Source organism: Oxyura jamaicensis, chromosome 13 (genome assembly GCF_011077185.1).
Source record: "Oxyura jamaicensis isolate SHBP4307 breed ruddy duck chromosome 13, BPBGC_Ojam_1.0, whole genome shotgun sequence".
Classification (NCBI taxonomy): Eukaryota; Metazoa; Chordata; class Aves; order Anseriformes; family Anatidae; genus Oxyura; species Oxyura jamaicensis.
The window spans coordinates 5,647,616-5,675,365 of NC_048905.1; the positions used below are offsets into that span (position 1 = coordinate 5,647,616).

Below are 27,750 nucleotides of genomic sequence, written 5' to 3' on the forward strand. Positions count from 1 at the left end.
GAGGTACCGTGGGATCCCTGCTGCATCCGCGCCTCCCCCAGGCCTTTAGGGCTGCTTCAGGAGAGACACTGCGTGGGAGGAGTCCCCCTGGGAAGTGCAGTCTTTGGAGAGAGCAAACAAAGCATCTGTGCAGTGTGTTCATTTAACGTGTTCATCCAAGTATTTCAGCATTCTGGTTTCTTCTTGAAGCTATCTTTCCCACCTTGGAAGAGAAGGTGCTTTCTGGGGAAAGTTCTTCATTTAAAAATTAAATAAAGTTAAGCCTTCACTGCAGCTTTTATGGTGTTCAAAACAGTTCCAAAAAGCATGTACCACCAGTGGAGATAACTTTACTTCTCATGAATGTGCAAACCAGAAACTAGTGCTTACTACGGATATCTAATTAAGTACAACTTGATCTCATCTGCTGTGAGGGTATTTCAAACTATCAAAGGAAAAATAGGCAATTCTTTCCAACAGATCTTAATCTAGTGTCAGTTAAAATATCTGCCCAGCTTTTGATAGCTGGAGGCACTTGTTACGGACCAGATACAAATCTAATGAGTGCGTGAGGAGGAAGGAATGGCATCGCGTCAGGTAAGAGTTTTGGCCAAAGATGAAACCACAGTTGTGCATTAATTTGAGATAATAACAAAATAGTGTGTACCCAAAATTGTGCCCAATTAGTTGCCTGCTCCCAGACTGATTCTTGTATCTGACAAGAGGTTACGCCGACCTTTTTTTAAAAGCATATCCTTTATGTTTAAAATGAAGGTGGAAAGATGTGCAAGAATCTAGGTATGACATTGGGTGCTGATGTGCACGCAGATTAAAGTCATGTTTTCAGGTTGTAACAGGCAGTATCATAATGGAAATAATTAAATGGGGCTTGGGGAAAAAAAATCATGCCTGGTACCAGCCCAGAACTTTTATGTTCCTACACAAAATGTTTATTTGGTTCCAGTACCAGCAGTGTTGGCACGTTAGGCTTGTTAAGAACAAGACCTTGTTGGTGACGGGGAGTTTGTTGTTGGCACCGATTGCTTCTCAAGGGGTAGCTGGAACCTGGTCGGTGTTTTACAGCAAACATCTGCCTCACCACAAATAATGTGCAGTGCTGGGTAAGATTTAGCAGAGTGCTGGGCATGGGCTGCCGTGAGGTTGGCTCAGGACCGCCCCGGGGCCTGGCCTGCAGACACATCAGCTGAGGCAATGTCACTGACAGACAGCTGTCCCGCAGCCCCGCTCCCCTGTTCTCCATTCATTCCGTGTTCATGAAGTGTCCACACGTTATAAGGGTTTTAAATACTGGCTGCAAGGCAAGATGTGGCCTGTTGCTTCTGTCACACACGAGCTGGTTTCTGGAGCCGGACACTGTGCTGCTGGGGGCAGCATCTGCAGGCAGCTGGACTCGCAGCAAAGCCGGACGGGGAGCCTGTCCTGCCTGAGTGTGCCCGAGGGAAGAACGACAAGTCCTGGAGGCTGCAAGTCAAAGAGAAGCTCAGCAGCAAAGCGTGTTTCTGTGCATCCTTGTCTTTAAAGGTCGCTGGCAGGTAGCATGAACAGTTAGTTCCATTTTTCACATTTTGGGTAGCTAAGGCACAGAGCAGGAAGGAATTCTTCAGGCAGGAGTCCGGTTTGAGGTTGTGTTGCTTTATCATTTCACCCAAGGAGAGTATTCTGGTTACAATTCAGTGTTTTATTTTCTTTGTTGCTGTAGACACCGTTGTCAAGTCCCAGAGTTTGCTGTAAATAATTCTACAGTATAAAATGACATTTGTTTTTCACAATATCAGTTTTCTGCCTCCTCCCTCTATCCTGTCTTTCCAGCACTTACTTTAGAAAAGCTAGAAAGATCAGTTATGCAGTGGGCCTGACTTGACGTTTAAATGCTGAGATGGGGCAGAAATCCCACCGGTGTGCTGCTGCCTGGTTCCAACTCGCTGCTGTGGCCGTGCTGCCGCCTCGCCCCGCCGGCACGCCGGGCAGCCACCACTCTCGGCAGGTGGACTTTGGCCGAAGTCCGACCTTCACCTCTCTTCACAGCAAGAGCGGGTGTCTCTGTTTTGAAGCTGCCGGGAGCCCAGCGCATAGCTACCGAAAATAAATGTGGAATGAGCCGATTGATTTATTTGCATGTTCTAGCCCAGCAATTAATTCTGCTTTTGGGAGGCAGAACCAAGCAACAAACATGTCGTAATGCCAGATTGGAGCTGATAATGGATTCCTCCCTTCCTCAGCCCTTCGCTAGCGCAGAGATCAGCCTATTAAGGAATAATCTCCTGGAGCATCGGGGCCGGCTCCAGCGAGGATCACCACCGGCTGCACCGCGGCAGCGTGGAGCCCAGCCGATGGCTGGAGATGGAGCCAGAACCCACAGGTGCTGGGGATGGGAGGGAGGAGGCAGCAGGGGCTCGGAGGGGTGGCTGCCCACCCACCGTGCTCCCGAGGGGCCGCGGGGCCGCACAGAGCGGGGAAGTCACTGCGCTAACTGTACTTTTTGCCACATCGGTTTGAAACTTATCGCTTATTATTTTACCCCATGCTGTTTGCTGATGGTATCTGCATGGGTTGGCTGGCCCCAGCCTCATGAGCTGGGCAGCGGGGCCAGCACACGGTGTGCCTCCTCGCACTGGGGGCAGCTGCAGCTGATGGTTGCGTACAACTGCTAAATGGGAGCTTTGTGGGGAAACTGAGGCCACCAGGATGGTTCTGGGCTGGGAGCAGTGGCTGGGATGTGCTGCTGGTGGATGTCTGAGGGCCCCGGGGCAGCACGGGTGCAGCAGTGGGCACCCGTCCTGGTGCCGTGGGAGCAGGCTGCACACCCTCGCCCTGCCCACACACTCGTGTGAGCTGGGGTTACGTTTGTCCAAACCATTCAGGGTACTAAGGAGCCGACTGAGATGCTGTCGTTGGAAGCTGCAGCACGTAACGCTCCCCAGCAGGAAGGCTTGCTTTCCTGTCAGCCCCACAGCAGCTCGCTGATGCATCAGCTACAAGTGCAGTCAGTGCCTCAAAGAGGAAGCACTAAGGAGAAGGCTGCTGCCAAGGCGATCTCTCTGATCCTCCTGTAAAATTTCCAGTGTGTAAAGTGACTCTGGAGCTGGCTTTTGATAGGATTCCTTTCTAGGTAAGGCAAAAGAACTAAGTTGAATCTATGGTCTCTTTCACAAATCTTTCTGATTCGGTCAAGTAGAATCAATGTGGCTGTTCTTTTATCCTGACTTGTCTTTTATGTGCATATTGCAGTGTGGGACTGAACTTCTGATGTATTCTAGTGTGTACAAATTGAAATGTAAGAGCTGAAAATGTTGTGTCAAGAGATGTGTTCAAGAGATGCCCTGGTCCTGTTAAGCCAAGATCAAGAAACTTTCCTGTGAGCTCTTAACCAGGAAACATGGCTCTGCTTATCAAAGCACAGTCTCATTAAACGGGTATCTGAGAACAGAGAAAAGATAAATATTACAGGGAAGATAAAGTCTCAGATTGTTTTCTGCAGACTGTATATTTACCTGCATTGTTACGGGAACGTGCATGTCTGCACGCTGAGTTCCAAGCTAAGGCACATCCTTTTGGGAGGTGTTGTGATTGTCCTTCCCTGCAGCACCAATCGAGGTATGGCTTTTTCTGCCGCAGGACGTGGCTTTGTACGTCGCGCAGGCAGGCAGTGACACCCAGCAGCTGACAGCAGGCAGGTAACCAGGCGGTGGGGTACTCCTGACATCGCGGACTACCTGTCTGGGGCTGTCCTGTCCCTAAGGACAGTACAGACAGAGCAAAGCAGGTGGTGCTCGTTTGAGAAAATCAGTTTCTGAAGTGATGTGTTCATAGCAGTACAGTCGTGGAGAGAAGAAGGAACGTGTTTGGGGGTGAAACTTCTATGAAAACTCTGTGGCCAGAGATCCAAATAGTTTATGTGTAACAGGCAGCCAAGATGTCACTCTGCTGTTGCTTCGGATTCATCTCACCAGCTCCAGAATTGTAGAAGGATGCAGAGCTGGAAAACTCTTCTTGAAACATCAGGGGCCGTCGGTGTGAAATACGGCTCTAATGAAATGTGACAGTGTGGCTTTCGTGTTGCTGCAGTCAATTCATCAATATGAAGAGGGCAAACGCTTTGACAGGAGGCGTGGGATGATTAATGGGCTGCTACATGCTTCGTGTTTTGTTGAAATCAACACCACCTGCTAAGGCTGGAGCTTTATTAATTGTAAAGGTTGTTAACAGTCACCCTATGAACTCCGCGGGGTTGTTCAGGCCGATGTACGTAGCCATGTGGGGGCTGCAGGCTGACAGACTCCACCACTGCGTCCGGCCTCGTGTATTTTGTGTGCTCTGGCCTTGGCTGAAGCTCAGGTGACCTGAGGCCGGGTGAGAAAGCAGTAGCCCAGCAGTCCAACCGGGTGCCTACTTTTGGCATGAAGGGCAAAGTTACACTTGGTGTTCCTTGGGTTACCTAACCCCCAGTAAGTAACAACGGGGTTACTCGCAGGAGTTGAGAAAAGCGGTTTTAAGGCTTTGCAAGGCTGCTGCTGTGCCCAGAGAAAGCTCTGGGCCTGCCGCCGTGCAGGCAGCGCCACGCTGTGTTGCTTTGCCAAGTTCTGGCCCCCAAGTGAGCTGCTGCTGGACGCCGTTCTGCTTCTGCCTCGGCTCCCGCTGCGCAGTCCTGGTGCCCTCCTGACACCGGGAGGGCCTCACGGCCGCAGGAGGCCAGAGGGGCTCCTTCCTGCCCAACCTCAGCCTTGGGGCCAAGCCTCGCCTTAGGGGTCCGGATTGCTCTTAGAGGCAGGCGCTGCCTTTGGGGTTGAGCACAGGTCTGTACGTGTGCAGAACTGGAAGCATAAAGCACAGCCTAAGAAAAATGTAGCAAATTAATTTTCCAGAGACTTCCCCCTCCCTTCTGAAAGGGACGCCTTCAGCTGGGGGGGAAAAAAATGTCAATTTAAAACGAAAGACCAATGAATATGGGGGCCCTTCTTCTGCAAGTTTAAACACCTCATCTTTCCTTAGAGAACAGCTCTAAATCATTTTATTTGCAAACCCTAAGCAGGAATTTGTATTCATGGTAAGACATTTATTGAGTTAATTTATTTAAGGCTGGGGCATAATTTCTAATAATGGAAGAGTCTCTAGGCCCAGTGAAATTGTCTCCCTGATAGGACATTAATATTTTAAGGCATTATAATGCTCTGTCAATTGATCTGTGTCTTTAAGGGAGTAGGTTAGCAGTTATTGATGAACGCTCACATGAAGGATGATCTTAAATAAATCTGGTGCTCTGTAGACCGATGCCTGCCACAGGGCTGCTTTGCCACGCTGACTGCGAGGTGGCTTCGGGGTCTGGGCAAATGGGGATGGAGGAAATAAGGAGGAAAAATAACGCGATGCAAGTCTGCAGGGTCTCTTGGTGGCTAAATTTCCCTATTCTTAGCAGCGGGGACCATTTATGCTGTTTGATTTAAAAAGATGAAAAAATGAACTAAAACCATAGTTTGTTTTATTGCTGTATTGAATGGGATGTTGCACTATTAAAGATGGCGTTGAACGGCCTTTAAAAAGAGGTTAACAAAGGCACCGTGACCAGACCGTTTTAGGGGCAGCGTGCCCAAGGGAAGGGATGGCAGCACCCGCTGCTTGGTGGCGGCGCCCTCACGCCAGGTCACGGCGGCAGCGTGAGCAAAGTGCTGGTAAGAGCCAGAAACCTGGAAGGGCGCCGAGGTGCTGTCACGGGCTGTCACCTCGTGGTGTGCTGGCTGGGGTAGCTTCTGAGGGGCCTCATTCCTGGGAAGCGCTAAATTCAGTCCTTGCAGGCAGGTGATCCCACCGTGCGGAGGCGTTACGGTAACTTGGAAGTGCAGAGACACTTTGCAGAGACAGCTGGAGGGTTCCTGCTATGCTGTGGAGCTCTGCTGGGGGTGTGTTCGCAGGGCTCCAGTGTAAGGTTTTATTTACTCATGTACAAGTTATTCCTCTTCCTGCAACAGGCAATGTATTTATCTATTAGAAAAGTGAAATTCTGCTCCAAGTGAAATGCTGGCAGTCTGTTCCTATGTCCGTGGCAGCATTGTGGACATTGAACGTTTATTGAGGAAAACTGAACTTCAGCATGGAAGGAAATGCAGTCACAAGGCAGCTTTGATGGTGCTGCCTGCAGCAGCAAAATAAATGTGTTAGGAAAAAATGGGCCATGGAGGCCTTCAAGACATTACATGTCTGTTTTTCCCTGAATCTTACTGTGGAGAGGAGTTTCACTGCCCTACAGAAATTCAGACTGATACGTACATAAGATGAATGCTTAAGTCTGAACTGTGCTCCTTGGGGCCCCATCCAATATTTTTCTTCCTACATGCCTGTTCATCAGTGTGTTGTTAAGCCCTCGATTAATGAGCCGCTGGCAGCTGTGTTTGTCCTCACTCCCCTCCTTTGACCACGCTGGGTCCTTTCCCTGCAGCAAGGCGCTGCTCAGCTCGGCACACGGCGACACACGTCTGCTTGCAGGAGCCAGATGCTCAGCAAGGACAAATTAAAACGAAAGTGAGTCCTCTTGCTCCTTTTGTCCTCTGAGAGGTCAACGAGTCCCTCCTGCTTGTCCTCCTGGAGGGATGAACCAGGGCAGGTAGCACTCGCTCACCTAAATCACGTCGTTGCTTAATTGCCCTATGGGCCTGCGGCAGTGCACGCTTCAGGAGACGGTACGGGCAGCTCCGCCATGGAGACTGGCCAAGGAAGTGCTGTAAGCAAAGCTGTTCCCCTTTGTCCTGGCTGTCGAAGATGACTGAGGAAAGCAATCCCAAAGCCACCCAGATATTCTGGGGGTTTCTAGTTTTACATTTACCTGTTCAGTGTTTTTGAATCCCTGTTAGCTTGGAAGAAGAATCTCCATGTGTTGACTGTGGACGTTGTGGCTGTGTTTCTGGTAAACTGACCATGCCCTTGGGCTGATATAAAGGGAGAATAATTAGAAATGAAGTGTCTGATGCATTTCCTCTCCATTCGTTTATCATTATGACCCTCTTGTTCCTTTCTGTCTAAATGGCACCATCTCATTATTTCCAGATTCTGCTCACGTGTGAATCTTTCCATAATTAACTTTTGTTTCCTGTTTTGCTTTATTTACTGTTAGTGTAAGAAGATCCTCTGACCTTTATCCACTTCTTTACATGCACAGTTTGGAAGGGTGTATTACTTTGTGTCCCACGAGGGAGTTAATCCTGTGCGTGCTTGTCTCAGCTGATAGGAACAAGAATAATTATGTCTCACATCAAATACCTGCACATACACAATGGAGGAGACTGAGCGAGCAGAAGTGCTGAGGTGGGAGGGACTGTATATATAGGGTTACAATTACAGGGTTGGCAAGTAGAGAGCGAAATCATAGAAAGCAATGTTGCTTGGCTTGTGATCTCTGTGCCTGTTAAGAGGAGGGAAGATGAACTTTCTGCACCCAGCCCTGGATCCCTGCCTGCAGTGAGGGGCAGGTTTGCTGAATGAATGAAACCTGCGCTCTGAAATAATTGCCCAATGTGACTGAGCACAGACAGCTGTGAGCTCACGGACCTGCAGCCACAGGAGACTGAAAATTGCAGGCAAGTTTAGATTATAGCTTGAGTTAAGCTGTCCATTGTAGGAGAAAAAGGTGCCTCAAGCATGCTAAGTTACTGTCTAAAATGGTAATGACTTAGAAGTTTTACATCCATTGTATTTGTTTAGAGTAAATGAATTGACCAGACAGAAGGCAAACGACATTTTGGAGGAAGAACTTCACGTAAGTAAATCTCAGTAACCTTCATTTTGATATGATTTAAGACTTTCTGCATGTATTTAAAGAACTCAGCCCTGCAAGCTGCAGGCAAAGCAGTGTACCATGCTGGGTGGGCAGATGTGAGCATAAGCTGCCACTTCTCAGAGCAGCTTAAAGGATCAGGGTTTACATCTTGAGAACATAAATGCATTACATGGGTGTGGTTTTAACACTCTTACAAAAGGACTGAATCTGATTTTATGTAAACTCTACGTGCATCTTGGAGTTACTTCTGATCTTCATTGGAATGAGTGAGGCAGGAATCAGGCCTGTAGCGTATGGGGGTGGGGAGGTGTCCTGTAAGTAATAGGACTGTTTCCCCTCTCTCATACTGCCGTAAACTAAAAGGAGTACTACAGATGAGGTCAAGGCACATAAATGTGTGCTACTCCCAGTACCAGCACATAGGAGTGGGCTCTCTATTTTAAATTACCCTGGCTGGTACGTGTCATGCAGCCTGGGACAACTGGGCGCAGTTGCTGTTGGCCTGTCGATGCAGGTGCTGCTGCCCATTGGCCTCTGAGACCCATACGTGGGTGCTGAGCTCTGCCTTGCGCTGAAGCACAGCCAGGACTGCCTTGAACACGTGTGGGTATGCATTACAGCCTCAGCCAGTCACCTCAGCAGTGCCTCCTCTTTCTGGAGCTGAGGTCATTTTTCATGTGATGTAATGACAGTGACATGGATGGAAAGAATCTACTTTTTTACCAAGAGCAAAAGTTCACAGAAGTTCTTGAAGGATTTCTGTGGGTACCATCAAGTTGCCTGTTTACCTGCCCATGACTCCAGATAACCACTCAAGGCAAGTGAAAAGCAAAAAGCAGAATATGGCGGTCAGCATCTGGCCCTGAGCAGCCCGCTCTCCGTGCCAGGGTCATTCCCTGCCCCAGCCAGCACGTGCCTTGCTGGGCCTGGGCTACCACATCTGCTTCAAAGTCTACCTCCTGCTCTTCCAGGCAGACACTGGGCTGGTAATGCTCTCCTGGACTTGGTCCAGGAGACAGAGTGGCTGAAATTAGAGTTCTTCAAACACGGAAATCAGCAGGACAAAAAAAAAGTTCAGATCAGGAAAAAGAAAAACTCAAATTTTGACAGAATACTGAAACATGAAAGGCTTAAGTCAGTATTTTTTGTTCTACTTTCTCTTGCTTAACACACTTAAACTCTTTTCTCAGTGACTTGTTTTAGTTAGAAAATACTAAAAGCAAAAAAATTTTAAAGCTAAAAGGTCAGAAAGTTCATTTTGGTATTATCCACTTGCTGGTACTGGGGCTGTTTCCAGGTCCTCCGACCCCCTCTTTCTTGCACCCACCTCTTCTGTCTCCTTTTGTCCTGGCCAGCTGAGGTCTGAGCTCCTCTATCTGTTGGCACATGACAGCATCCCACTAACTTCTTTGTTCTGTAACGATAGGATTGATTTTGTATAATTTGATTTTAGTGTCAAATAACTAAGAGTCTCCAGTAAGAGTGGCTTGCAGAAAAACACAACACAATTGTTTCCTGTTAACTCTGCTCTCTTCTTTGTAGCAGCTCCACATTTTCTCCTGGACTCCCAAAATAGATTTTTAACATGAAAAATTAAAAAAAACCTTTGTTCTGGGAAGAACAAAATTTTGAGTTAAAAACAGCAAAAACAACAAGCAGAAACAATTATTTCACGTTAAACTTTAAATCTGAGGAAATTGAGAGGTAAATCCCTTTGAATGAACTGAAACTGAAAGCTTTACATGATTTGTTTGGTCAGTAAGTTAAAATTTGATCAGCTCTCAGTCATGAGAATGCACAAGTCCTGCAGCAGCTGTGCAGAGAGCAGGTCATGCCATGAACCTTTCCTTACAAAAGCCCCTGGCCACCCACATCCCCAAAGTAGTCATCTCAGGATCAGACAGCTGCTCATAGCTCAGGCTGGGCAGGGCAAAGAAGGAAATAAATACATTTGGCTTCAGTCACTCAAAACCATGCCTAGATAAACATGGTGACCTTGATGTGAATTCTTGGTTTCTATAAAGCCAGTTAAGTCTGATCCCAGGGTACGTGATGCTGTTTGCTTCGTTCATCGGATTGTGATTGTGTTTAGGAACTACTGCATTCGTGCCAGTGGCCACAGCTCAGCACAGGATGGTGCAGCCACGTGGCAGTCGTGAGGCTGGAAACTCCCGGTGGTGGTGGTACAGCGATGCCTCTCCCTGGAACATGAATCCCTTGGAGAGAATAACAAGGAACAAAAAGGGAGTTGCTGTCTGTCCAGCCTTCGTGTGCAGCACAGTTCCCATCTGCTGGCAGCGTTGCCCCAGATGGGCAGAAGAGGTGGTGTAACTGCTGCCTGGGTTGCACTCTGGGGTTTTCCCCAGGGGAGCAAAGGCAAAGCCAAACGATCCACATCTGTCTGCCCAAGACAGAAGAGCCCTGACAGGATGTCCCTCAAACCTTGACGTGGGAATGAAAACACGGGAGTGAAAATGGCTGCCCTAACATTTCAGATGTGGTCTCGCTTGTGTTTGGTTCTGGCAGGCTGAGGTTTCAGGTGTGAGGGTGTCCAGGTGCTGCAGGGTCTGTGTGGGGAGCACAGGAGAAGCAGCACGAGCTGCTTGTCATGGTGTTTCCTGCAGAGCGAAGGACATGCAACAGGCAGGTTATGCCCAAGGTCATCAGGAAAATTTTTCCTTTGTGTTATAAATAGAGGCAGCACTTAAATGGGCGAAGTCAATGCAATCTGTTTTTATTTCTGCATTTATTTTTTATGTCTCCCCTCAACAGCTTTTATTCTCTGATGCACGTGTGCTTGTGTGGCAGCTTCTGCAGTTAGTAGCAGCGTGGCTCGAAGAAACCTTGTGAATTACTACCTGACACTTAGCAGCTTATCGCATGGGTCTACTTTTCTGGGTGGCTTTTTAGATCCTTGCAACAGCTCCTTTCACCTGGCATGGGGATGCCATTTGCCACGAGGATACCAGAGATGCTCATCTCCTGCTCTGTGATGTGAGGTGGGAGGTAACGTGGGACTGCGGTGCCTGCTGCTGCCTCCTCTGACATTCACTGCTGCTGGATGTGGAGGAGCCTGTCACTAAGGGTTACGTGGGCAGCAGTGCAGAGGAGCCTAGATGGCACTTCAGGCCCCATCGGGTGATGGTGTACATCTGCTACCTCTCACTCTGTTCCCTATAAACAGAATTACTGCAGCTGCCAGTGACTTTCCTGCTCTTGTGTTTTCACTCTCAGCCCTTCAGAGTTAGGGGATGTGGCAGATAGGCTGTCATTCTTGGGCTTCAACAAAAAGCACAGTCTCACAGTTTTGGCACTCCTCTGTCTCTCGCTATTTCAATAGATAGCTAAGAAATGCTTTGGTTATATTCAGTTCTGGGCACTGGTGTCACCTTTTTCTTGCCAATGAGAACTTCAGTATGCTGAGTTTCTAGCTCTCAGGTAGAGAGCCTTACCTACAGAGCACCCTTTCACGGCCTCCCAACCTTTGATATACTTCCCTTCACAGCCATGCTCTGAAGAAGGAGAAAAGGTTTTCCTTGTTCTGTGGAGAAGTAGCAGAGGCACAGAGAAATCGAGATTGTGTAGTTCAGGTCTGTGGCAGCAGCAGCAGCTATAAATTTATCCACGTTGCTTTGTTTCCGCTCTCTTTGCTAGATAGCACGTTGCAGTGTGTGTTTCACTTGGGCTAACTGATGGCACAACAGGGTCATAAGACAACATTTTACTACATAGGAGGTCCCCACCACTAGTCATCAAAATAAATAGAGTTTAGCTTGCTTTCTTCAAAATAAGGTCCTGGTAACTAGGATCAGATACAATAAAATTGTTCAGAAACCGACGCACAAAAATGCCAGCAACCACAGCTCCTTTGTGAAACGGATGTTTGTGAAGGGTCCCGCAGCTGAAATTCATAAATTGTCATACTTTAACCAAATGCTACTTTATAGCATTATCCTTTCTGTCTTGAGTTCTTTTATATGGGACTGATTCTTCTTTCTCATCAAAATTGTGGCCTGATGCTGTGTAAGCAGGAAAATGATTTCTCTAGCCCGATATGATTGTTATAGTAAGGAGCCCTTGGTAACACCTGGAAGCATCTGAACATCATGTTCAGGCAGAAAGCACAAAGGCTTGTAGGGATTTGGACGTTAGATAGATATTAGAGCATATTTTATTTTGAAAAGCATCCTGTCTTTCTGCAGTGGGATTCTCATTGCAAGGCCCTGCATTTGTGGTGCTTGAATGCTGAGGTGTTTTCACTGGCTCTGTGTGGACAAAGATGTCCCCTCTCCTAGAGCACTGCTGTCCCACAGCACAGCACCAGGGCTGCACAACGAGCTGACAAGGCAGAGTGTCCTCTGGGCAAGGGCGAACTACCACCGCAGGAAGGATCTAACCCAAGCAGAAAATTCCTCATACTCAGGTTACTGTGGAGCAGCCGAGTTTGAAGCTGAGGTGCTCACTGCTGTGCATGATGAGAAGGGCACTGAATCTGAATTTGCGGTTGTGCTTTCACCGGTGTCGGGGCACAGGGACTCTGATTCACATTGTCATTCCCGATTTGTAACGGTATAACCAAGAGGAAAGCTCCTGTCCATCCGAGAATGATGGTGCTTTGCCAGTATACGCAGGAAAACTCTGATACGCAGGGAATACTTCAAATAACGTAGTGGAGCAGGTCAAGCAGCTCAGTATCTCCAGCTCAAAGCAATGATGGCCAAGTAGCAATCTCTCCTTGCAGCTGTGGCAGCGTTGTCCTCACCAGCCCATTCCTGCAGCAGCTTGCTGTGGGAACACCAGCAGGCGAGTGGCAGAGTTGTTTGTGCCCCCGGTAGAGATGTGTGACTGCAGCATTTCAGGCAGAGCACCGATGCTGAGCGAAGCAGAGTTTGGGTAGTGTTCCCCGTCGTCGTGCCAGCTCCACGGCCAGCACGAGCCTGTGGGAGTCTCAGGCCAGAAGCCAGGATTCAGTTCCACTCCCAGAAAAGTCAACGAAACCCATTTGAAGTAGAATGATTTCATCCTGTACTGCATGCTGAGTGACTTGCCAATGTTACTCTGAAAGCATCGGTCTGTCCCAGGTACAAGCTAATGGAGGACAAAGCTACAACATTTCTGTGTAGGTGATTAGTGGAGCATGCAACCATGAGATGCTGAATCTGTCATGTGGGAAGGATTTCACATGGCTTCAGAGTGTGATTAGCTTTAGGAACTTCATAAATACTTCTCTATTTAATAAATCTTTTCTCTATGGTGTTGATCTCAACATGAGCTGATCACCAACCCACGCTGAAAGAAAATCCCCATCTAAAACAAAGTGGTAGCTAAAATCTGGTCACCCTGTAAAGGACCTCAGGAACTGAGCTGTCACTAGTGTCTTGTACATGGTAAGTGTTAAGATAGCACGGTGCTGAAAAATGACACAAGCTAGAAAGAAATGGCAGGTGTCACGATGTGCTGAGAAAGCTAAATGTCATTGTGGGGTTCTGTCTCTGTGCAGCGTTTCTTTTCCTTGTCCCCTTCCCTTAAAATAGTTTTCCTTAAACCACAAAACTTTATTTTTCTATTTCACAGAAGAGCAGCGCAAATACTGAAATAATCTCTAGAGATGTTCTGCAGATATTTTTGCTTCTTCAGTCTGTGGCTTTTCCTCCCAACCCAAAGGTAACTGGAGTGTTTATTTTGCTGTACAGGTCATCTGAACTATGTTTAATATAAATAATGTGGCTGAAAAGGAAATTATGCATCCAATTTTCCAGTCCATCCAAAGAAGGCCGGGTGCTCAAAGAGCAACCTGCACAGGTCCCCAGAATACAATCTATGCGTTGACAGTGCAAACCCTCTTTCCCTGTTCAAGAGCAAAAACGTCAGCTGTTTTTGCTGGAAACGCCTCCCCCCATGCCTCCCAGCTGAGTTATGGCCATCCCTGGACTGTGTTCAGGTCCTAAAGGCTCTCACACAGTTTATGCTAAGCTGTAACTGCTCAGTTCCGTTGTTAGGTTCTTTTTGGTCTAAAACCTGCAGCAAAGCTCCAAGGACTATTAACTCAGCTTTAAAGGATAGTTTGAGACTGGGGAGAGAGACAGCTCCTCCTTCAGCCCTTCACAGAGCACTAACAACCGGAACGGTTCACGCACATCTTCATCAAGTGAGCACATGAACACAGTGCACGGGGACACTGCACCACAAAACGTACCTTTTTATGGTCCCCAAATCCTGTTTCTCTAGCTATTTGTATGATGGTCAGCTCTGTGAACCTCACTTTGCCAGGTACGAGCTGTATTGTCTGTCCACAAAATGTTCATTTTGACCTTGTAATAGGAAATTGGGGTTTAACCCTCTGTGCACAGCAGCTGGGGAAGTCAAGCTCACAAAACTTTCCTCGTGTCTATGAAGTGCTCACTGCCTTACCTCTCCCCTTCCATCGTAGTCGGGGATTTTACTCCTGATGGTAGCCGTAGAGATGCTTCCTGACACTAAGAAATGAGGATGAAAGCTTGTTTAGGGGAACAGTGATTAGGAGGGAGGAGCTGTTGGGCAGTAAGATTTCTCTCAGGCTGTCATAAGCAGGAGGATATAAAGAGATGTTCTGTACATACATTTTATGAGGGGGAATGGGAAGGACAAGATTACAGGTTATTAGTACCTCTGTGATATACTGCCCTTGCTTGACTTGTCTGGGACATTTAAAGTATGACCTTAAGCCACGGTGTCTGCAAACCTGTGGTTACTTGTTGAGGTAATTTGCTATATTCCCATCGCTTTAAGGCTTTAATTATTCAGCTAAGTTAAGTAATGTAAGTGCTCATGATTTCAATTATTTACTTATTTTAGTAAGCATTTTATGTAGTTTGGTTGTTTGAGCACAAGCTAGGAAAGCAGCTGCACACCTAGTGTGCCCAGTGTGCTTGGCCCCATGTAACAGGACGTTATTTGTGTCCCCAGGAGGTGCTCGCTGGGTCATGTATCCAACCTGGGCGGTCATGTATCCAACCTGGGTGGCAGCGACACGACATCCCTCCCTGGATTTGAGAACCTCACTGTGGGATACAACAAATACCTCAGGCCCTACTTTGGCGGTACGTTGGCTCTCTGCATTTCACTGTTTGAAGAATGGTCTGTAATGCTTGTGTGGACGGGTGAGCATGCTCTCAGCTTTCATTAGTGTGCCCCAGTTTCAAAGGTTGTGTCCCTTTTAAATTAGCTCGTAGCCAAAGCTGCCCTCCTCCCTGTGCATCCAGTGTCGTCTTGAATACCTTGTGCACACATGCACGTACAGGGCATGAGAATGTGTCCATCTATGAAGAACAGGGAATTTATAAAAAAAAAAAAAAAAAAAAAAAAAAAAAAAAAAAACTTTAGCACCCCCGTGAAAGATCTGCCAGTAATTAAATTCTGCACTAATTGTGCATGCTTTTGTTTAGGGCCTACCCCTTGTGATTTTCTGCTTTATTTTTGTGCATGTAAATTTATTTAGTAGACAGTGGGTGCAGAGAAATAAGTCATTCTCCTCTCCAGAAATAACTTTTTGACCAGTGCTTTCACTTCACAATGGGACATAAACTAAGCCTGATTTAATTAAACCCCTGTGAAACTCCAGAGAGTGCTCACCTGACGGACAGTCAGTTATTTAGGAACTCACCCGAGGCTGTTGTCTGCCTTAGGTGTCAGGTCTCCCACCTCCCAGGTAAATGCTGCAACCACTTGGAGGAACGGGTTTCAGAATGGCATTCAGCACCTGAAAAATATTGATTAAAGCTTTAAAAAAAAAGCTATGAAACCTTTGATAAATTCTGCTTGTCTGCCAGAACCTGTTACTGAAACAAAGCTCAGCAGAAAAATTCCCCATCAGCTTCCTCCGGGAGTTGCATGTTTTTCCGCTGTAGCTCCTGCAGGCTGACCTGCTGCTGCTGGCAGCTTTGAGCCCCTACCTTTTTTCTGACCATGGTGATAAATTTCTGGGACAAGACAGAATTTAGCAGCATGTTATGCCCAAAACGTCTCATGCAGGAATAGAAAAGCTCTATTAGAGCCTGTCATATAAGTGAGCAGATGCTTCTGAATTGCTTAACAGCCATCTATGCCAGACTACGCCTACTATAGCCATTAAACAAAAGTGGCTATAACTCAGGTTTGACCTCCTTCAGAGTCCCCAAGTCCTCACAGTTCTGCCCTCTGGCCATTAATTTTAGTGGGTTTCAAGCATCTAAATATCTAAAAGTAAGATGGAAGAACGTAAATGACAGCTACCTGAAAAAGTATGTATCTTAGGCAAATGAAACGCATTTTGGAGTTTGGAACACTTCAAAAAAACAACAAAACCACAAACCCTTCTAACCTAGAAAGAGATTTAGAAAGTGTCCCGTAGACTTTCCTACACGTGACTTAGAGATGATGAAAAGGAGTTTCAGCAAGTCCCAGGAAGACGGCACCGCTGTGCCACCACCTGGGCAGAGGGCAGTCTCGGAAAGCACCAAGCCCTGCTGCTAGCAGGTCTGTGTGCAGCAGCGCAACAGCGACATTGTGGTCCCGGGGACAGGCTCAGATCTTTGGGCCCCAAAGTCATGCTGGAGCCACGGGGATTAAACAAATGGGGCCCAACCTAAGGGAAAGTCTGTGTCTTCTGCTTGTGTAACAATGGCCCTCTCCCAGAGCCACCTGTTCACGCAGCCCGTTGCAGGACCTGGGGAGCGCTCTTCAGTCATTTCCTGGGGAGCAGCTGCCCTCTTGTGGTGGATTTTAAGAGTTAATAATAGAAAATAGGGAAGTACCAAGATTCAGGGCTTGAATGCTGAAAACTTGCTTGTAAATAAAACAGCAATATAATAAAAAGGCCAAGGCTGTTGCATTTCTCGTTTGTAAGCCAGTACGTGGTCTCAGGAATCACTGAATTTTTCTGGCTCTTAGTTTTCCTCTCTGAGGAACAGGGATGCTGCTGTACACCTGCTTGTGGAGAGTCCTCAGAGAGCTGCACGTGTGAAACAAATTGTACAATGCTTGCTGTTCCTCCCACTGTGCAAACATTGTGGACTGGGTAACAAAGAATAAACTGGCTTTGGCTTCCCGTTGGCAAATGCCACTGAAATGCTCTTCATTTAAATGGCTAATGGCGATGGATATTTGCTGTCTGGCACCATCACCAAATGTACAACTCCAGTTCCCTAACAGTAACAACTTTATTTTGGGTGATAAAGTCACTTGTGAGCATAGTGCTTTGAAACTGTGTCTAGCCCTTTGGGCTTCTGCAGTTTTAGAGATAGTGTTGTGTGTTTGGGAAGCTGGGAGCAGCGCCCACACTTAGAGCATCCTGACCGGTTCTGTTCTCTGCTTAAGCTTTCCTTTCCCTCCACAGGAGAACCTGTTCAAATCGCAATGAGCCTGGACATTGCCAGTATTTCTAGCATATCTGAGAGTGACATGGTAAGTGAAATAATTTGTGTTTTGCAAGAGAGGAGAATGGGATCTGCCTGAGAGACTCATCATGTTACCATATGTTCAGCACAGAAACTGTCATATTCAAGCTGCTTTGCTTTCCTGTGCCTGACCACCTTCAGGGGTGTGAGGAAAAGAAGGCTCACTTATGGTTGCAGACTACATAGACACCAGAGTAATGTGGGCTTGTAAGTAAAAAGCGATGAACCCAAAAGTCCTACTGGTTTATAAAAATCAAAACAACAACAAAACCACCTGAGTGTCTCTTGGAAATTTCCTCTCCCTTTTCTTCCACGTAGCAGCCCTCTGTGTGGGGTAGGACTGGCGTCGGTTGGACGTGCTGGTGCTGTATGAAGACAGCCAGCGTCTCTCCTCAGGGAGGAGAAATGAGGTTTTGAGCTGAGACAGTCTGAGGCTCAATGGACTGGTCATCCCCCCCGAAAAAAAAAAAAAACAGTGACAATTTTCAAATGTACAGAGACCATCTTCCCACCACTGATGAGTCTGGTTTACTCCACTGCAGGTTACAGCTTGATTTCAAACATTGCTGAGAAATCCTCGTTCAGGTTACAGCTCCTTTTCTGTTAAACCATCCTACAAATTACAGGTTAAATGAAACAGAACTGCAGCGTCCACCACAAACAAGCAATGTATCTGTGGTAAAACACAGCAAATTCATGCTGTTACACAAATGCCAGGCCTTTTGAAATTAAAAGGCATTACTGGTTGTATTTACTGCATCTGTAAGGAGGGAAGCAAAATAATACAACAGAGTCCTGTCTCTGTCCGGGAGGCTCTTAAGAGCTGAGTATTGCATGTTCTTTTATGGTGGGGCAATATACAAACACTTCGGACACAGCAGATACATCTTGGCAGGCTAAATTCAAGCCAAATTGATCACTTTAATTCAAAGCCCTGTTTAAAAAAAAAAAAAAAAAAAGATGCTACAAGTTTCATGTTTTTAGTTTGTTTTTTTGACCTTACTGATGAAATAACATGTTGGCATTTTTTTACCTTTATTTCTTCCAGCTGTCTCTCTCATCATGTATGTAACACATATTATTTTCCAGCTCTAGACCATGGTTGCTTTTTAGTATCAGTGACTTGCTGAGTGGCCTCAAATCTGCACTTCCCATCTGTTTTCTTACCTGCAAAACAGACACAACAATATCATTAAAATAACTGCTCATTTCAAAATAAAAATAATTTTAAAAAAAACACAATAAAATAAAACGGAAGCGCTGTGAATGTAATCTCTGGTTGTCATGCAGAACACGTTAGAGTTCTTACATATACTTATTTTCCCTAAGTATGTGGGAAATGTAATAGAATAAATAAAACTGCGATGAAGATCTGATGGTTTTACTGCAATGCGTTTGGTGCTGAGCTTTGATGGGTTGAACAGCTGTGAGTTCTGCATCTGGTCACACATGGCATGTACCTGCAGTTTATGCCATGCAGGTGTTCCGGATGCTCAGCCTCAGTTTCTCCTCTCTTCCCCAGGATTATACAGCTACTATATATTTGCGGCAGCGCTGGACAGATCCGCGGTTAGTCTTCCATGGCAACAAGAGCTTCACGCTGGATGCCCGTCTGGTGGAATTGCTCTGGGTACCAGACACGTACATCGTGGAGTCAAAAAGGTCCTTCCTGCACGATGTCACTGTCGGCAACCGCCTCATAAGATTGTTCTCTAACGGTACCATCCTGTATGCCTTAAGGTAAATCAAATCAACCTTTGCCTCCACTGATGACAGTGGTTCAGAATAGATTTCCAGAATTACGCTAGACAGGAGCAGATAGCAACCGTCAGAGGTAATGATGAGCTTGGGGCCAACAAGCCAACTGTGACAGTACTCTACCGATCCGTTACCCACAGTCCTGGCCACCTGGAAACTCCTGCCAAGGATCAGGCAGATTCCACAACGTGACACGTGCTGTGTACGGAGCAGTGTCTGCTCAGAAAGCTCACAAGTTTGGATGTTACATGGGACAAGTCAAGTAGAGTCGGATAGAGGCTGGAGAGGAAGGGAGAGAGGACATCTTAACAGTAAAATTTACCTGATGGTGGGGAATTATTTCATTTTCCAGTGCCACGCAGCCATAATTTATTCTCTTTAGCAAAAAGTGCACGTGTATGTGTACTGCAGAAACGTGCACAGTAATGTGTTAGCAAGCCTTAGATCTTCCTAGCTAGATGTAACGGAGCGTGTCTCAGTTACCTTCAATGCAAGCAAACTGCTATAAGCAGACTTGTTCACCCTCCCCATCAAAGCAAGCCAAGGCTTATGCACCATTAGTTGCTGTGCCTCAGGTGACAAGGGGTAACTTCCAAGTGCTAGCAGTAGCACTGGGAAGCATGTTAATCTGCACTAAGGCTCCCACCGCAGCAAGGCAAAAATCCTCCTTCAGTTACATTTTCATCAGTATGGCTGTAGAGAGCATCCTCAGGAGGGTTCTCTCTGACTGCAGCATTCCTTTCATTTTATAGGTCAAAATTTTCTAAATGGGCAGGATCCTCGTGGTCTAGTCTGCTATGAGAAGTAGAAATATTCCATTACATGCTGTTATTGCAACCTTAGAGTTCTTTCTCCTCTTACAGAATCACTACTACTGTTGCTTGTAACATGGACCTGTCAAAATATCCTATGGACACACAAACATGCAAACTCCAGCTAGAGAGCTGTAAGTATAATACTCTGGGGGGGAAGATGTTAAATTTGTTTATTCCAAGTCTAAAGCATGTAAGTATGCATCTTGAATATTTGTATTCATCACGGTGGCCTCCTGAAGCAGTAAATAATAATGGTCAAAAGAAAACAACTTTACTTGATCATTGTTCAAATGCTTGTGTTGTAATCCACAGTTTAGAGTTTTTTCTGACACAATGCAATTTATATTTAGAAAAAAAAAAAAAAGTAATAAATAGTACCTTCATCAAAGAGTAAATTAAATAGTTCAGTTCTGTACAGAAAGAGTTAAGTAGTAACTGCTAGGTTTCCAAATTTGGTCCTTTTTGCACACAACTTCAAAAGCAACTTGTGGGGATAAGTGCATGGGATGGAGTAGAGAACAGCCTCACGCATTTTACCTTAAACCTGTTGTATCTCCCACACTAATCCAACCCTGTCTGGGAGAGCTGTTACAATACTGGAGATGGAGGGACCCTCATCAACAGCAGGAGTCTCAGGCTTGGAAGCCTCAAAAAAAAAGGAACAATCAGGGAATTCTGCTCTTAAATTAAACGTTCCTCTGCAGCAAAGTTGGCTGAGAACTGGTAACAGGTAACTCAGACCCCAAGAAAAACTAGGGTGCTACATGGCTTTTACGCAGGAGCTCAGCAAGAACAGTGCTGCTGTTATGTCTCTGCGAAGCTCCCCAAGAAGCAAGCTCCCTTCTCCTGCTTTGTGTCACAAAAAGAAACATCTACAATCTCATGCTGAAAAGACCAGATTAAACTTCTGGGGTTGCAGCATGAAGCACCTAAGGAAGCACATATTATTTTCACATTAAAATCATATTAGTTCACCATGGTTAACTTTATTACAAAGAATAGCTCCTGAAATAATAATGATTGGCCTCTTCTGCTAAAGCATAGCTTGTTTGGGCCTGCTTTAAAAGTGATTGGGTCCTACATCATGCTCAGTTGCTGTATAATTCCAATGAAATTACATGCACATTGCCCACTGGAGGTTTCATTAGGATAAGTGCCCAGAAATAATGCTATTTAAATATATGCCAGATGAATTAACAACAATCTATCATTTATTATAAAATTTTCCTGAGTAACCACGATTTATGAAACTGTTTAGAAACTTCGAAAAGTCACACGCTTAGGATTCTGTGCAGGGATTTATACCCTGGACACCTAATTTACGAGTTCATCATACTCAAACTCTGGTAATTTGTGTCTAATAAGAAAACACAATTAGATAAAAATAGAGCTGCAACTGCATCTGATTCCTTCTACCAGGATGAACAGGTCATTATCAGCATAAACGTGTCCCTGCTCATTTTCTCAAAGAACGGCACTTAATAAAAGGATCAGATTAGTGAGATTGATGGGCTTATTTACTAAATTAAGTGAAATTTTTGAAGTGAATGGCTAGCTGGTGACACAGTACAAGCTTTATCCCTCACACTGAGGTATCCTTTAGCCCAACCTGAGGTCACGGAGTGCCATCATTTACATTCTCAGCTAGCACATGTGGAGCTGACTGCTAACTGCTTGAGCTGTTGATCTCACCTGTCCCATTGTTTTGGGGCAGGAATTCAGTGTCGCAAAACATTGGCTATGTTTGTGTGTCAGCAGCCCTGGGCAACACATATATGGTCAGAAGTGCCTGGTATGTAACTGCAGAGCAGTCTCAGCTCCAAGCTCTCAAGTAACTGCAGACACCTTTTCTGATCTTACTGAGCACTTGAATAGATGGGCCGGTGCAACATGCTTCTGCTAGCTGGTAAGGGCTCCGGGAGATCTGCCCTCTCTTCTTTCTAACCAGTGCATTCTTGCTCACCTTGCGTGACTGAAGAATATGCTCAAGGGTTGAGCACTGCAGTAGTTTTATCCTGCAGTGTGTAACTGATCTGGGGATGGCAGGAATATTAAATTATCTTTAAAAACGTGAAAACATTTAAAATTGGAATACGCGATATAAATGATTGAGACGGGTTCTTTGCATCACTCACAGTGATACATGTTCCCAGCTAAATCTGAACCAGCAGACTGAAAATATAGCAATGAAAATTCCACTGATGGTCTGACGTGGAAAGGGGGTTTTTGTCCAGCCCAGGCTGCAGAGGTGCCATTTTTGCTCCTAGCCAGGAGGCAGGGCAGAGCAACACCTGGCATTTATTGGCTCACCACAGTAACACAGGTCTCTGTTCTCCTTAGGGGGATATGATGAAAATGATGTCATCTTTACATGGCTGAGAGGAAACGACTCTGTCCATGGCATAGAAAGGCTGCGGCTCTCTCAGTACACGGTGGAACGTTACTACACCCTGGTCTCGAAGTCACAGCAGGAGACAGGTAAAGCAGTGAAAGAGAAAAGCAGGTAACGCTCTCTTAAGGATCTCCCCTCCCACCTCCTTCCTTCTATGGACCTGTATCTTTTGACTCAAAAAGCCTGAATCAAGGATCTCTTGAGCAAATCTTACAAAGAGAGACAGAGAAAGACAGTAAAATCCAACTTGCAATCAGGGCATTCTGTAGGTTGGGAAGCCATGGAAAGATGGATCTTTTAATATACTACATTCACTTTATCTGTTGTTTTTTTTCCTTAAATTCTCAATTTCTTTCTCTACACACACCTGAATATACTCCCTCCTCTCCTCACAGGTCTGCAGTCTATAAATACTGCAAGGAGCTGTGTTTACAGTGACTGGAAGTAAAATTAACTTTCTAAATACACTTTTTTTTTTCTAAATGACAGTTCTATCACGTTTTGATGGATTAAGATCCCTCTGTTCATCAGAATTCAACATCTTTTTAATTTTCAGCATAAATACTCTTCTGTCACTATGGAAAGGGACAAATCTTCATGAGAATGACCAGGTTTTAAAAATAATCATGTTTTGTTGTTTATTGTAGTGTACACAGCCCAAGAACAACATGGTTTTTGTTTCTGCACTTCAAAGGGAACTATTGTTTAAGCAGCAGAAATATCTCCTGAAAATACTTGCAATCCAGCCCGTGAACGCTTATGTCACTATAACGACAAACTGATTTTAAAAAATTGACTGAATTTTTTTGGAGTATACAAAGACACAGTTACCAAAGATCACCAATTACTAATGAATACAGGGAATACAAATCCCTGTGACGATAAGGTGCTGGGATGCTTTGGGACATGAGCCAAAGCCTGCTGAAATCAAAAGAAAATCTTGTGTTTATTTCTCAGCCATCAGATAAGAATGACTTTGACAATGCCTCTTCAAAGTGGTTCTTGGGAAAAAATGTGTTGTGCTGAAGAAGAGAATTGAAGAAAGTATCAGCCTGTCCCCACCCTGAGCTACAATGCTAGAATAAAATATTCCCACTGTGAATTAAGTTCAGGAGCCCCACTGCAAGCCACACATTGTATCTCCTGCCAGCCAATTCCATGTATATGCACAGACATACGTGTTTGGTTATACATCCTTTGTCTAGGATATGTTAGATACGAAAGGTTTCTGAGGCAAGAAGTCAAGCTTTTGTGAGCAATGCATCAACCGTGATTTCAGTGAGGCTCTGCTGATGTCCATCAGTGAAGGTCTGGTGCTGGGGGGTCCTTGGGAATCTCACATTTGCTGTGTTCCTCCCTTTGGTGAACAGGCAGTTACCCACGACTGATCCTGCAGTTTGAGCTGAGAAGAAACATCCTTTATTTCATTTTGGAGACCTACGTGCCATCTACTCTGCTCGTCATGTTGTCCTGGGTTTCTTTTTGGATCACCCTGGACTCAGTGCCTGCCCGGACCTGCATTGGTGAGTTGCTGCCTGAGGGAGGGAAAAGAGTTTGGCAGGGAAAGGGAGCCTGGTGCTGCACTGTTTTTGTATAGCAGTAGAGGGTGACACCATGTACCCTCTGTTGGGTATGTGGACAACGGATCGGCCAAGTCTTTTCCTAAGTGTCTGTAAGAGAAGGTCTTTCCTTTTTGCTTTCCAAGGTGTAACAACAGTGCTCTCCATGACAACTCTGATGATCGGCTCACGAAGTTCACTCTCAAAAACCAACTGCTTCATTAAGGCCATTGATGTTTACCTTGGCATCTGCTTCAGCTTCATCTTTGGTGCCCTCGTGGAATATGCAGTGGCTCACTACAGCTCCTCACAGAAATGTACAGCTAAAACACCTCAGGAGGTAATGTCTGATCTACCTTCATAAAACTAGTTATCTCAGATCAACACTAATTAGTCCTTCATTAACTGAGTAAGACCAGTAGTCTTCCTGCTGTGGGTACAGTTAACAGCTGCTTCTCCTAATTGTCGCTAAATGTAAGGGGTTTTTTGTGCTACAAATGCTGTAGCAGTGATATATTTCCCCCAGGGCTCGGTGCTGGGGCCGGTCCTCTTTAACATCTTCATCAATGATCTGGACGAGGGCATTGAGTGCACCCTCAGTAAGTTTGCAGATGACACCAAGTTAGGTGCGAGTGTCGATCTGCTCGAGGGTAGGAAGGCTCTGCAGGAGGATCTGGATAGGCTGCACCGATGGGCTGAGGTCAACGGTATGAAGTTTAACAAGGCCAAGTGCCGGGTCCTGCACCTGGGGCGTAATAACCCCAAGCAGAGCTACAGGCTGGGAGATGAGTGGTTGGAGAGCTGCCAGGCGGAGAAGGACCTGGGAGTGATAGTGGACAGTCGGCTGAATATGAGCCAGCAGTGTGCTCAGGTGGCCAAGAAGGCCAACAGCATCCTGGCTTGTATCAGAAATAGTGTGACCAGCAGGGCTAGGGAGGTGATCGTCCCCCTGTACTCGGCTCTGGTGAGGCCGCACCTCGAGTACTGTGTTCAGTTTTGGGCCCCTCGCTACAAGAAGGACATGGAGGTGCTTGAGCGGGTCCAAAGAAGGGCGACGAAGCTGGTGAGGGGCCTGGAGAACAAGTCCTACGAGGAGCGGCTGAGGGAGCTGGGCTTGTTCAGCCTGGAGAAGGGGAGGCTCAGGGGCGACCTTATCGCTCTCTACAGATACCTTAAAGGAGGCTGTAGAGAGGTGGGGGTTGGCCTGTTCTCCCACGTGCCTGGTGACAGGACGAGGGGGAATGGGCTAAAGTTGCGCCAGGGGAGTTTTAGGTTAGATGTTAGGAAGAGCTTCTTTACTGAAAGGGTTGTGAGGCATTGGAACAGGCTGCCCAGGGAGGTGGTGGAGTCACCATCCCTGGAAGTCTTCAAAAGACGTTTAGATGTAGAGCTTAGGGATATGGTTTAGTGGGGACTGTTAGTGTTAGGTTAGAGGTTGGACTCGATGATCTTGAGGTCTCTTCCAACCTAGAAATTCTGTGATTCTGTGATTCTGTGATCACAAATAGCCTTAGATCCAAAGTGATCTGCTTCAGTGGCAGATATTAAATATTCCAGTATGACTGTAGCTTGGTCGTCATCAAGGGTCCAAATCCTGTCAGGAGAAGAAGAGCTATCCCACATCCCTGTGAACTCCTCACCTAGTTACCGTGTAGACGTGAAGGCAGACTGATGTCTTGCAGAAGATGAACAGTGGGTTGCTCAGTGACATCAAGAATGAGACTTGTTCAAAGAACTCAAGATCTCTAAAATACAGCATGGAAATGGGCATCCCTGGGACTCCAGGCACTTCCAAAATTAGGCAGCAGCGGGAAGGCCGGTTTGCACACTGCTTTTTTGGTGAACGTGCGTGAAGCTGTGTGCTTGTACCTTCATCCATGCGCTCTCTTAATAGATAAGCACTCTTCTACAGGAGAGGCCAAACCCTGTAACTGAATACTCTTGTTTCTTAGGGGCCTGCAAATGAACTTACTAAAGAAATGGAAGAAGTCAACATCGCTAACATCTTCAACAGCTCCATCGCCAGCTACAAACGGAAAATCAGTTTTACAAGCATTGAAATTTCGAGTGACAATATTAACTACAGTGACTTGACCATGAAAACTCATGAGAAAATCAAACGTGTCTTGAGAAACAAAATGCACAGAATTATCGGTTATTTCACAATTCAGAACCCCAGCAATGTAGACCACTACTCCAAATTGCTTTTTCCATTGTTTTTTATGTTGGTCAATGTGTTTTATTGGGCTTATTACTTGTATTTTTAGTAGAAACAGATTGCGTTGTTCTCCCACTCCGGTGGGAGAGGGATCCTGCCAGCGAGCCCCTAGGTATCTGACCTCAGCGAACACACTGTGGACAAAATGCTCTGTTGTGATTCCTGAGGTATGGAGCAGAACAGTGTGTGGGGTACGTTAGATGCAAAGCCTTCGTGCTTCAGCAGTAGCGACATTGACTCTGGACACTTGCTTGTTCAGCTGAGTGGCTCTGCTGGGCCCTTGTGCTTGTACTGGCTCTCCGTTCCAGCATCCAGCCTCTCATCTGGCCAGGGATGAGTGCACAGGACTGCATGTGGCAGGCCACGGACTACTAGAGGCAGCAAAATTATCCTGGTAACCTGGAGTAGGTTGGAACCTTCTAGTTTCTAAGAGGATGTTGTTCTTTGTTTGCAAGAGATAACAGCAACAGAGGGACCGTGACAGCTGACTCAATAGCTCCTCTGTTCAAGGAAGTGAACCCAAAGGCAGCCGCGTGCTGTGCATAGAGGAACGGCTCCCATGCGTGGCGCTTCCTTGTCTCGGGGATGTTGTGGTGCCAGAGCAGTGATTTCAGTGCTGCTGGCAGCAGCGCGGTTGTGTGCCTCGCTGTTTGTAATGCCTGGCTGACTCACTGATAATCCTCACTTGCTGAAGTTACCCATCCCTGAGACAGGTGGAGGGGCTCTTCGTTGGTAGAGCTGTGTTTTTTTGGAGATTTGGGAACAGGAACTTCAGGCAGCAGAACTGTTTGTAATCCATCTCCTACTCTTACTGTTGTGCTGTTTTGCTGCCGTTGAGCAGATTCTGCGATCTCCTTGTCTTCCTCACAAATAGATTCCTCTTCACCCTGGAGAGTGCCTTATGAGCAGCTCTTGTTCCTTGCCAGCCGTAAACAAGAGCGGCCAATTTCTTGTCCCCTGTTTGTATGGCTCTGCAGCTGTGGTGAGTCAGCAGTGCTGCTGGGGAAAAAAAACATGCATGGGGAGCCAGGGTACGATGATCCAAATCAATCTTTTACTCTCTGTTTAAGGCTGAAAAAAAGCACTACATTTCTGCAGCAGTTCATGTTCTAAGTGGGCTATGGAGACTGGCAGTTGGCTTTATTCATTCGGCAACGAGCAGGACTGAGAGCTCTGTTACAGAAGTAAGTTAAATGGTGGTGCACACTTCAAACACTGAATCTTTGGGAACCAAATGGCATTTGGTGCTATGTATCTTTAGGGTACTGGATTTTAAAATGAACATTTTATGGCAGATTTTTTTCCCACTTATTAGTCTATGCAAGTTTCATAAACTTGAGGGTGTAATCCCACAGTTTTGCAGGCAAAACCGTAATTGCCTGCAGTGGCTGCTAGTCAGCAGGGGTTTTGGCTGAGGGAGGCCTCCCAGCACGTAGTTCGTATTACAGCCCCACGCATGCAGTGGGACTTGCTATAGAAGGTGGGCAAAGCACATCAAACTATAGATTTTTATTTTTTTTTTACTTTAATAACTTTTTATTGAACCACTCCACCACACTATATTGTGAAGGATCTAAGCCACATATTCATAAATCATAGATTTACAAAGAGCAGCACAAAAAGACAAAGGGGAACAGACTGACAATGGCAAGTGAATAAACACAAACTCCAATAATGAAATGTTGGCTTGTATATACTGGCATTTAAACTCCATTCCATAAAATGTAATAAAGTGAGTATTGGTGATATGAACACAAACCCCCCAGAGAGATCCTCTATTAAAAAATCATTGCCTCCTTTCTGTGTCAATTTCTTTCTTTAAAACCCAAC

At 46.0% G+C, this 27,750-nt stretch overlaps 1 protein-coding gene across 5 annotated transcripts; it reads left to right on the forward strand.

The window, feature by feature from the left end:
- Nucleotides 1–27,717, forward strand: GABRP (gamma-aminobutyric acid type A receptor subunit pi). Of its 5 annotated transcripts, none has more exons than XM_035338775.1 (11): nt 1–2,359; nt 7,690–7,744; nt 13,340–13,429; nt 14,711–14,844; nt 17,118–17,185; nt 18,701–18,918; nt 19,800–19,882; nt 22,092–22,229; nt 23,514–23,666; nt 23,849–24,042; nt 25,655–27,717. In XM_035338775.1, exons 3-11 carry the CDS (start codon nt 13,374–13,376, stop codon nt 25,967–25,969), a joined length of 1,359 nt encoding a protein of 452 aa, XP_035194666.1. In that variant the 5' UTR covers nt 1–2,359; nt 7,690–7,744; nt 13,340–13,373; the 3' UTR covers nt 25,970–27,717. The 5 variants fall into 5 exon arrangements, with proteins under 5 accessions (XP_035194666.1, XP_035194664.1, XP_035194669.1 ...); XM_035338774.1 differs by lacking the exon at nt 1–2,359 and adding an exon at nt 6,669–7,565; XM_035338773.1 differs by lacking the exon at nt 7,690–7,744.
- The last annotated feature ends 33 nt before the right edge of the window (nt 27,718–27,750 follow it).

Bases quoted from the DNA above. Each gene is read 5' to 3' on its own strand.
- GABRP (XM_035338775.1), top strand. From the start codon at position 13,374: ATGTTCTGCAGATATTTTTGCTTCTTCAGTCTGTGGCTTTTCCTCCCA. The intron at 13,430-14,710 runs GTAACTGGAGTG...TTGTGTCCCCAG, and splicing joins CTTTTCCTCCCAACCCAAAG to GAGGTGCTCGCTGGGTCATG. The intron at 23,667-23,848 runs GTGAGTTGCTGC...TTGCTTTCCAAG, and splicing joins GCCTGCCCGGACCTGCATTG to GTGTAACAACAGTGCTCTCC.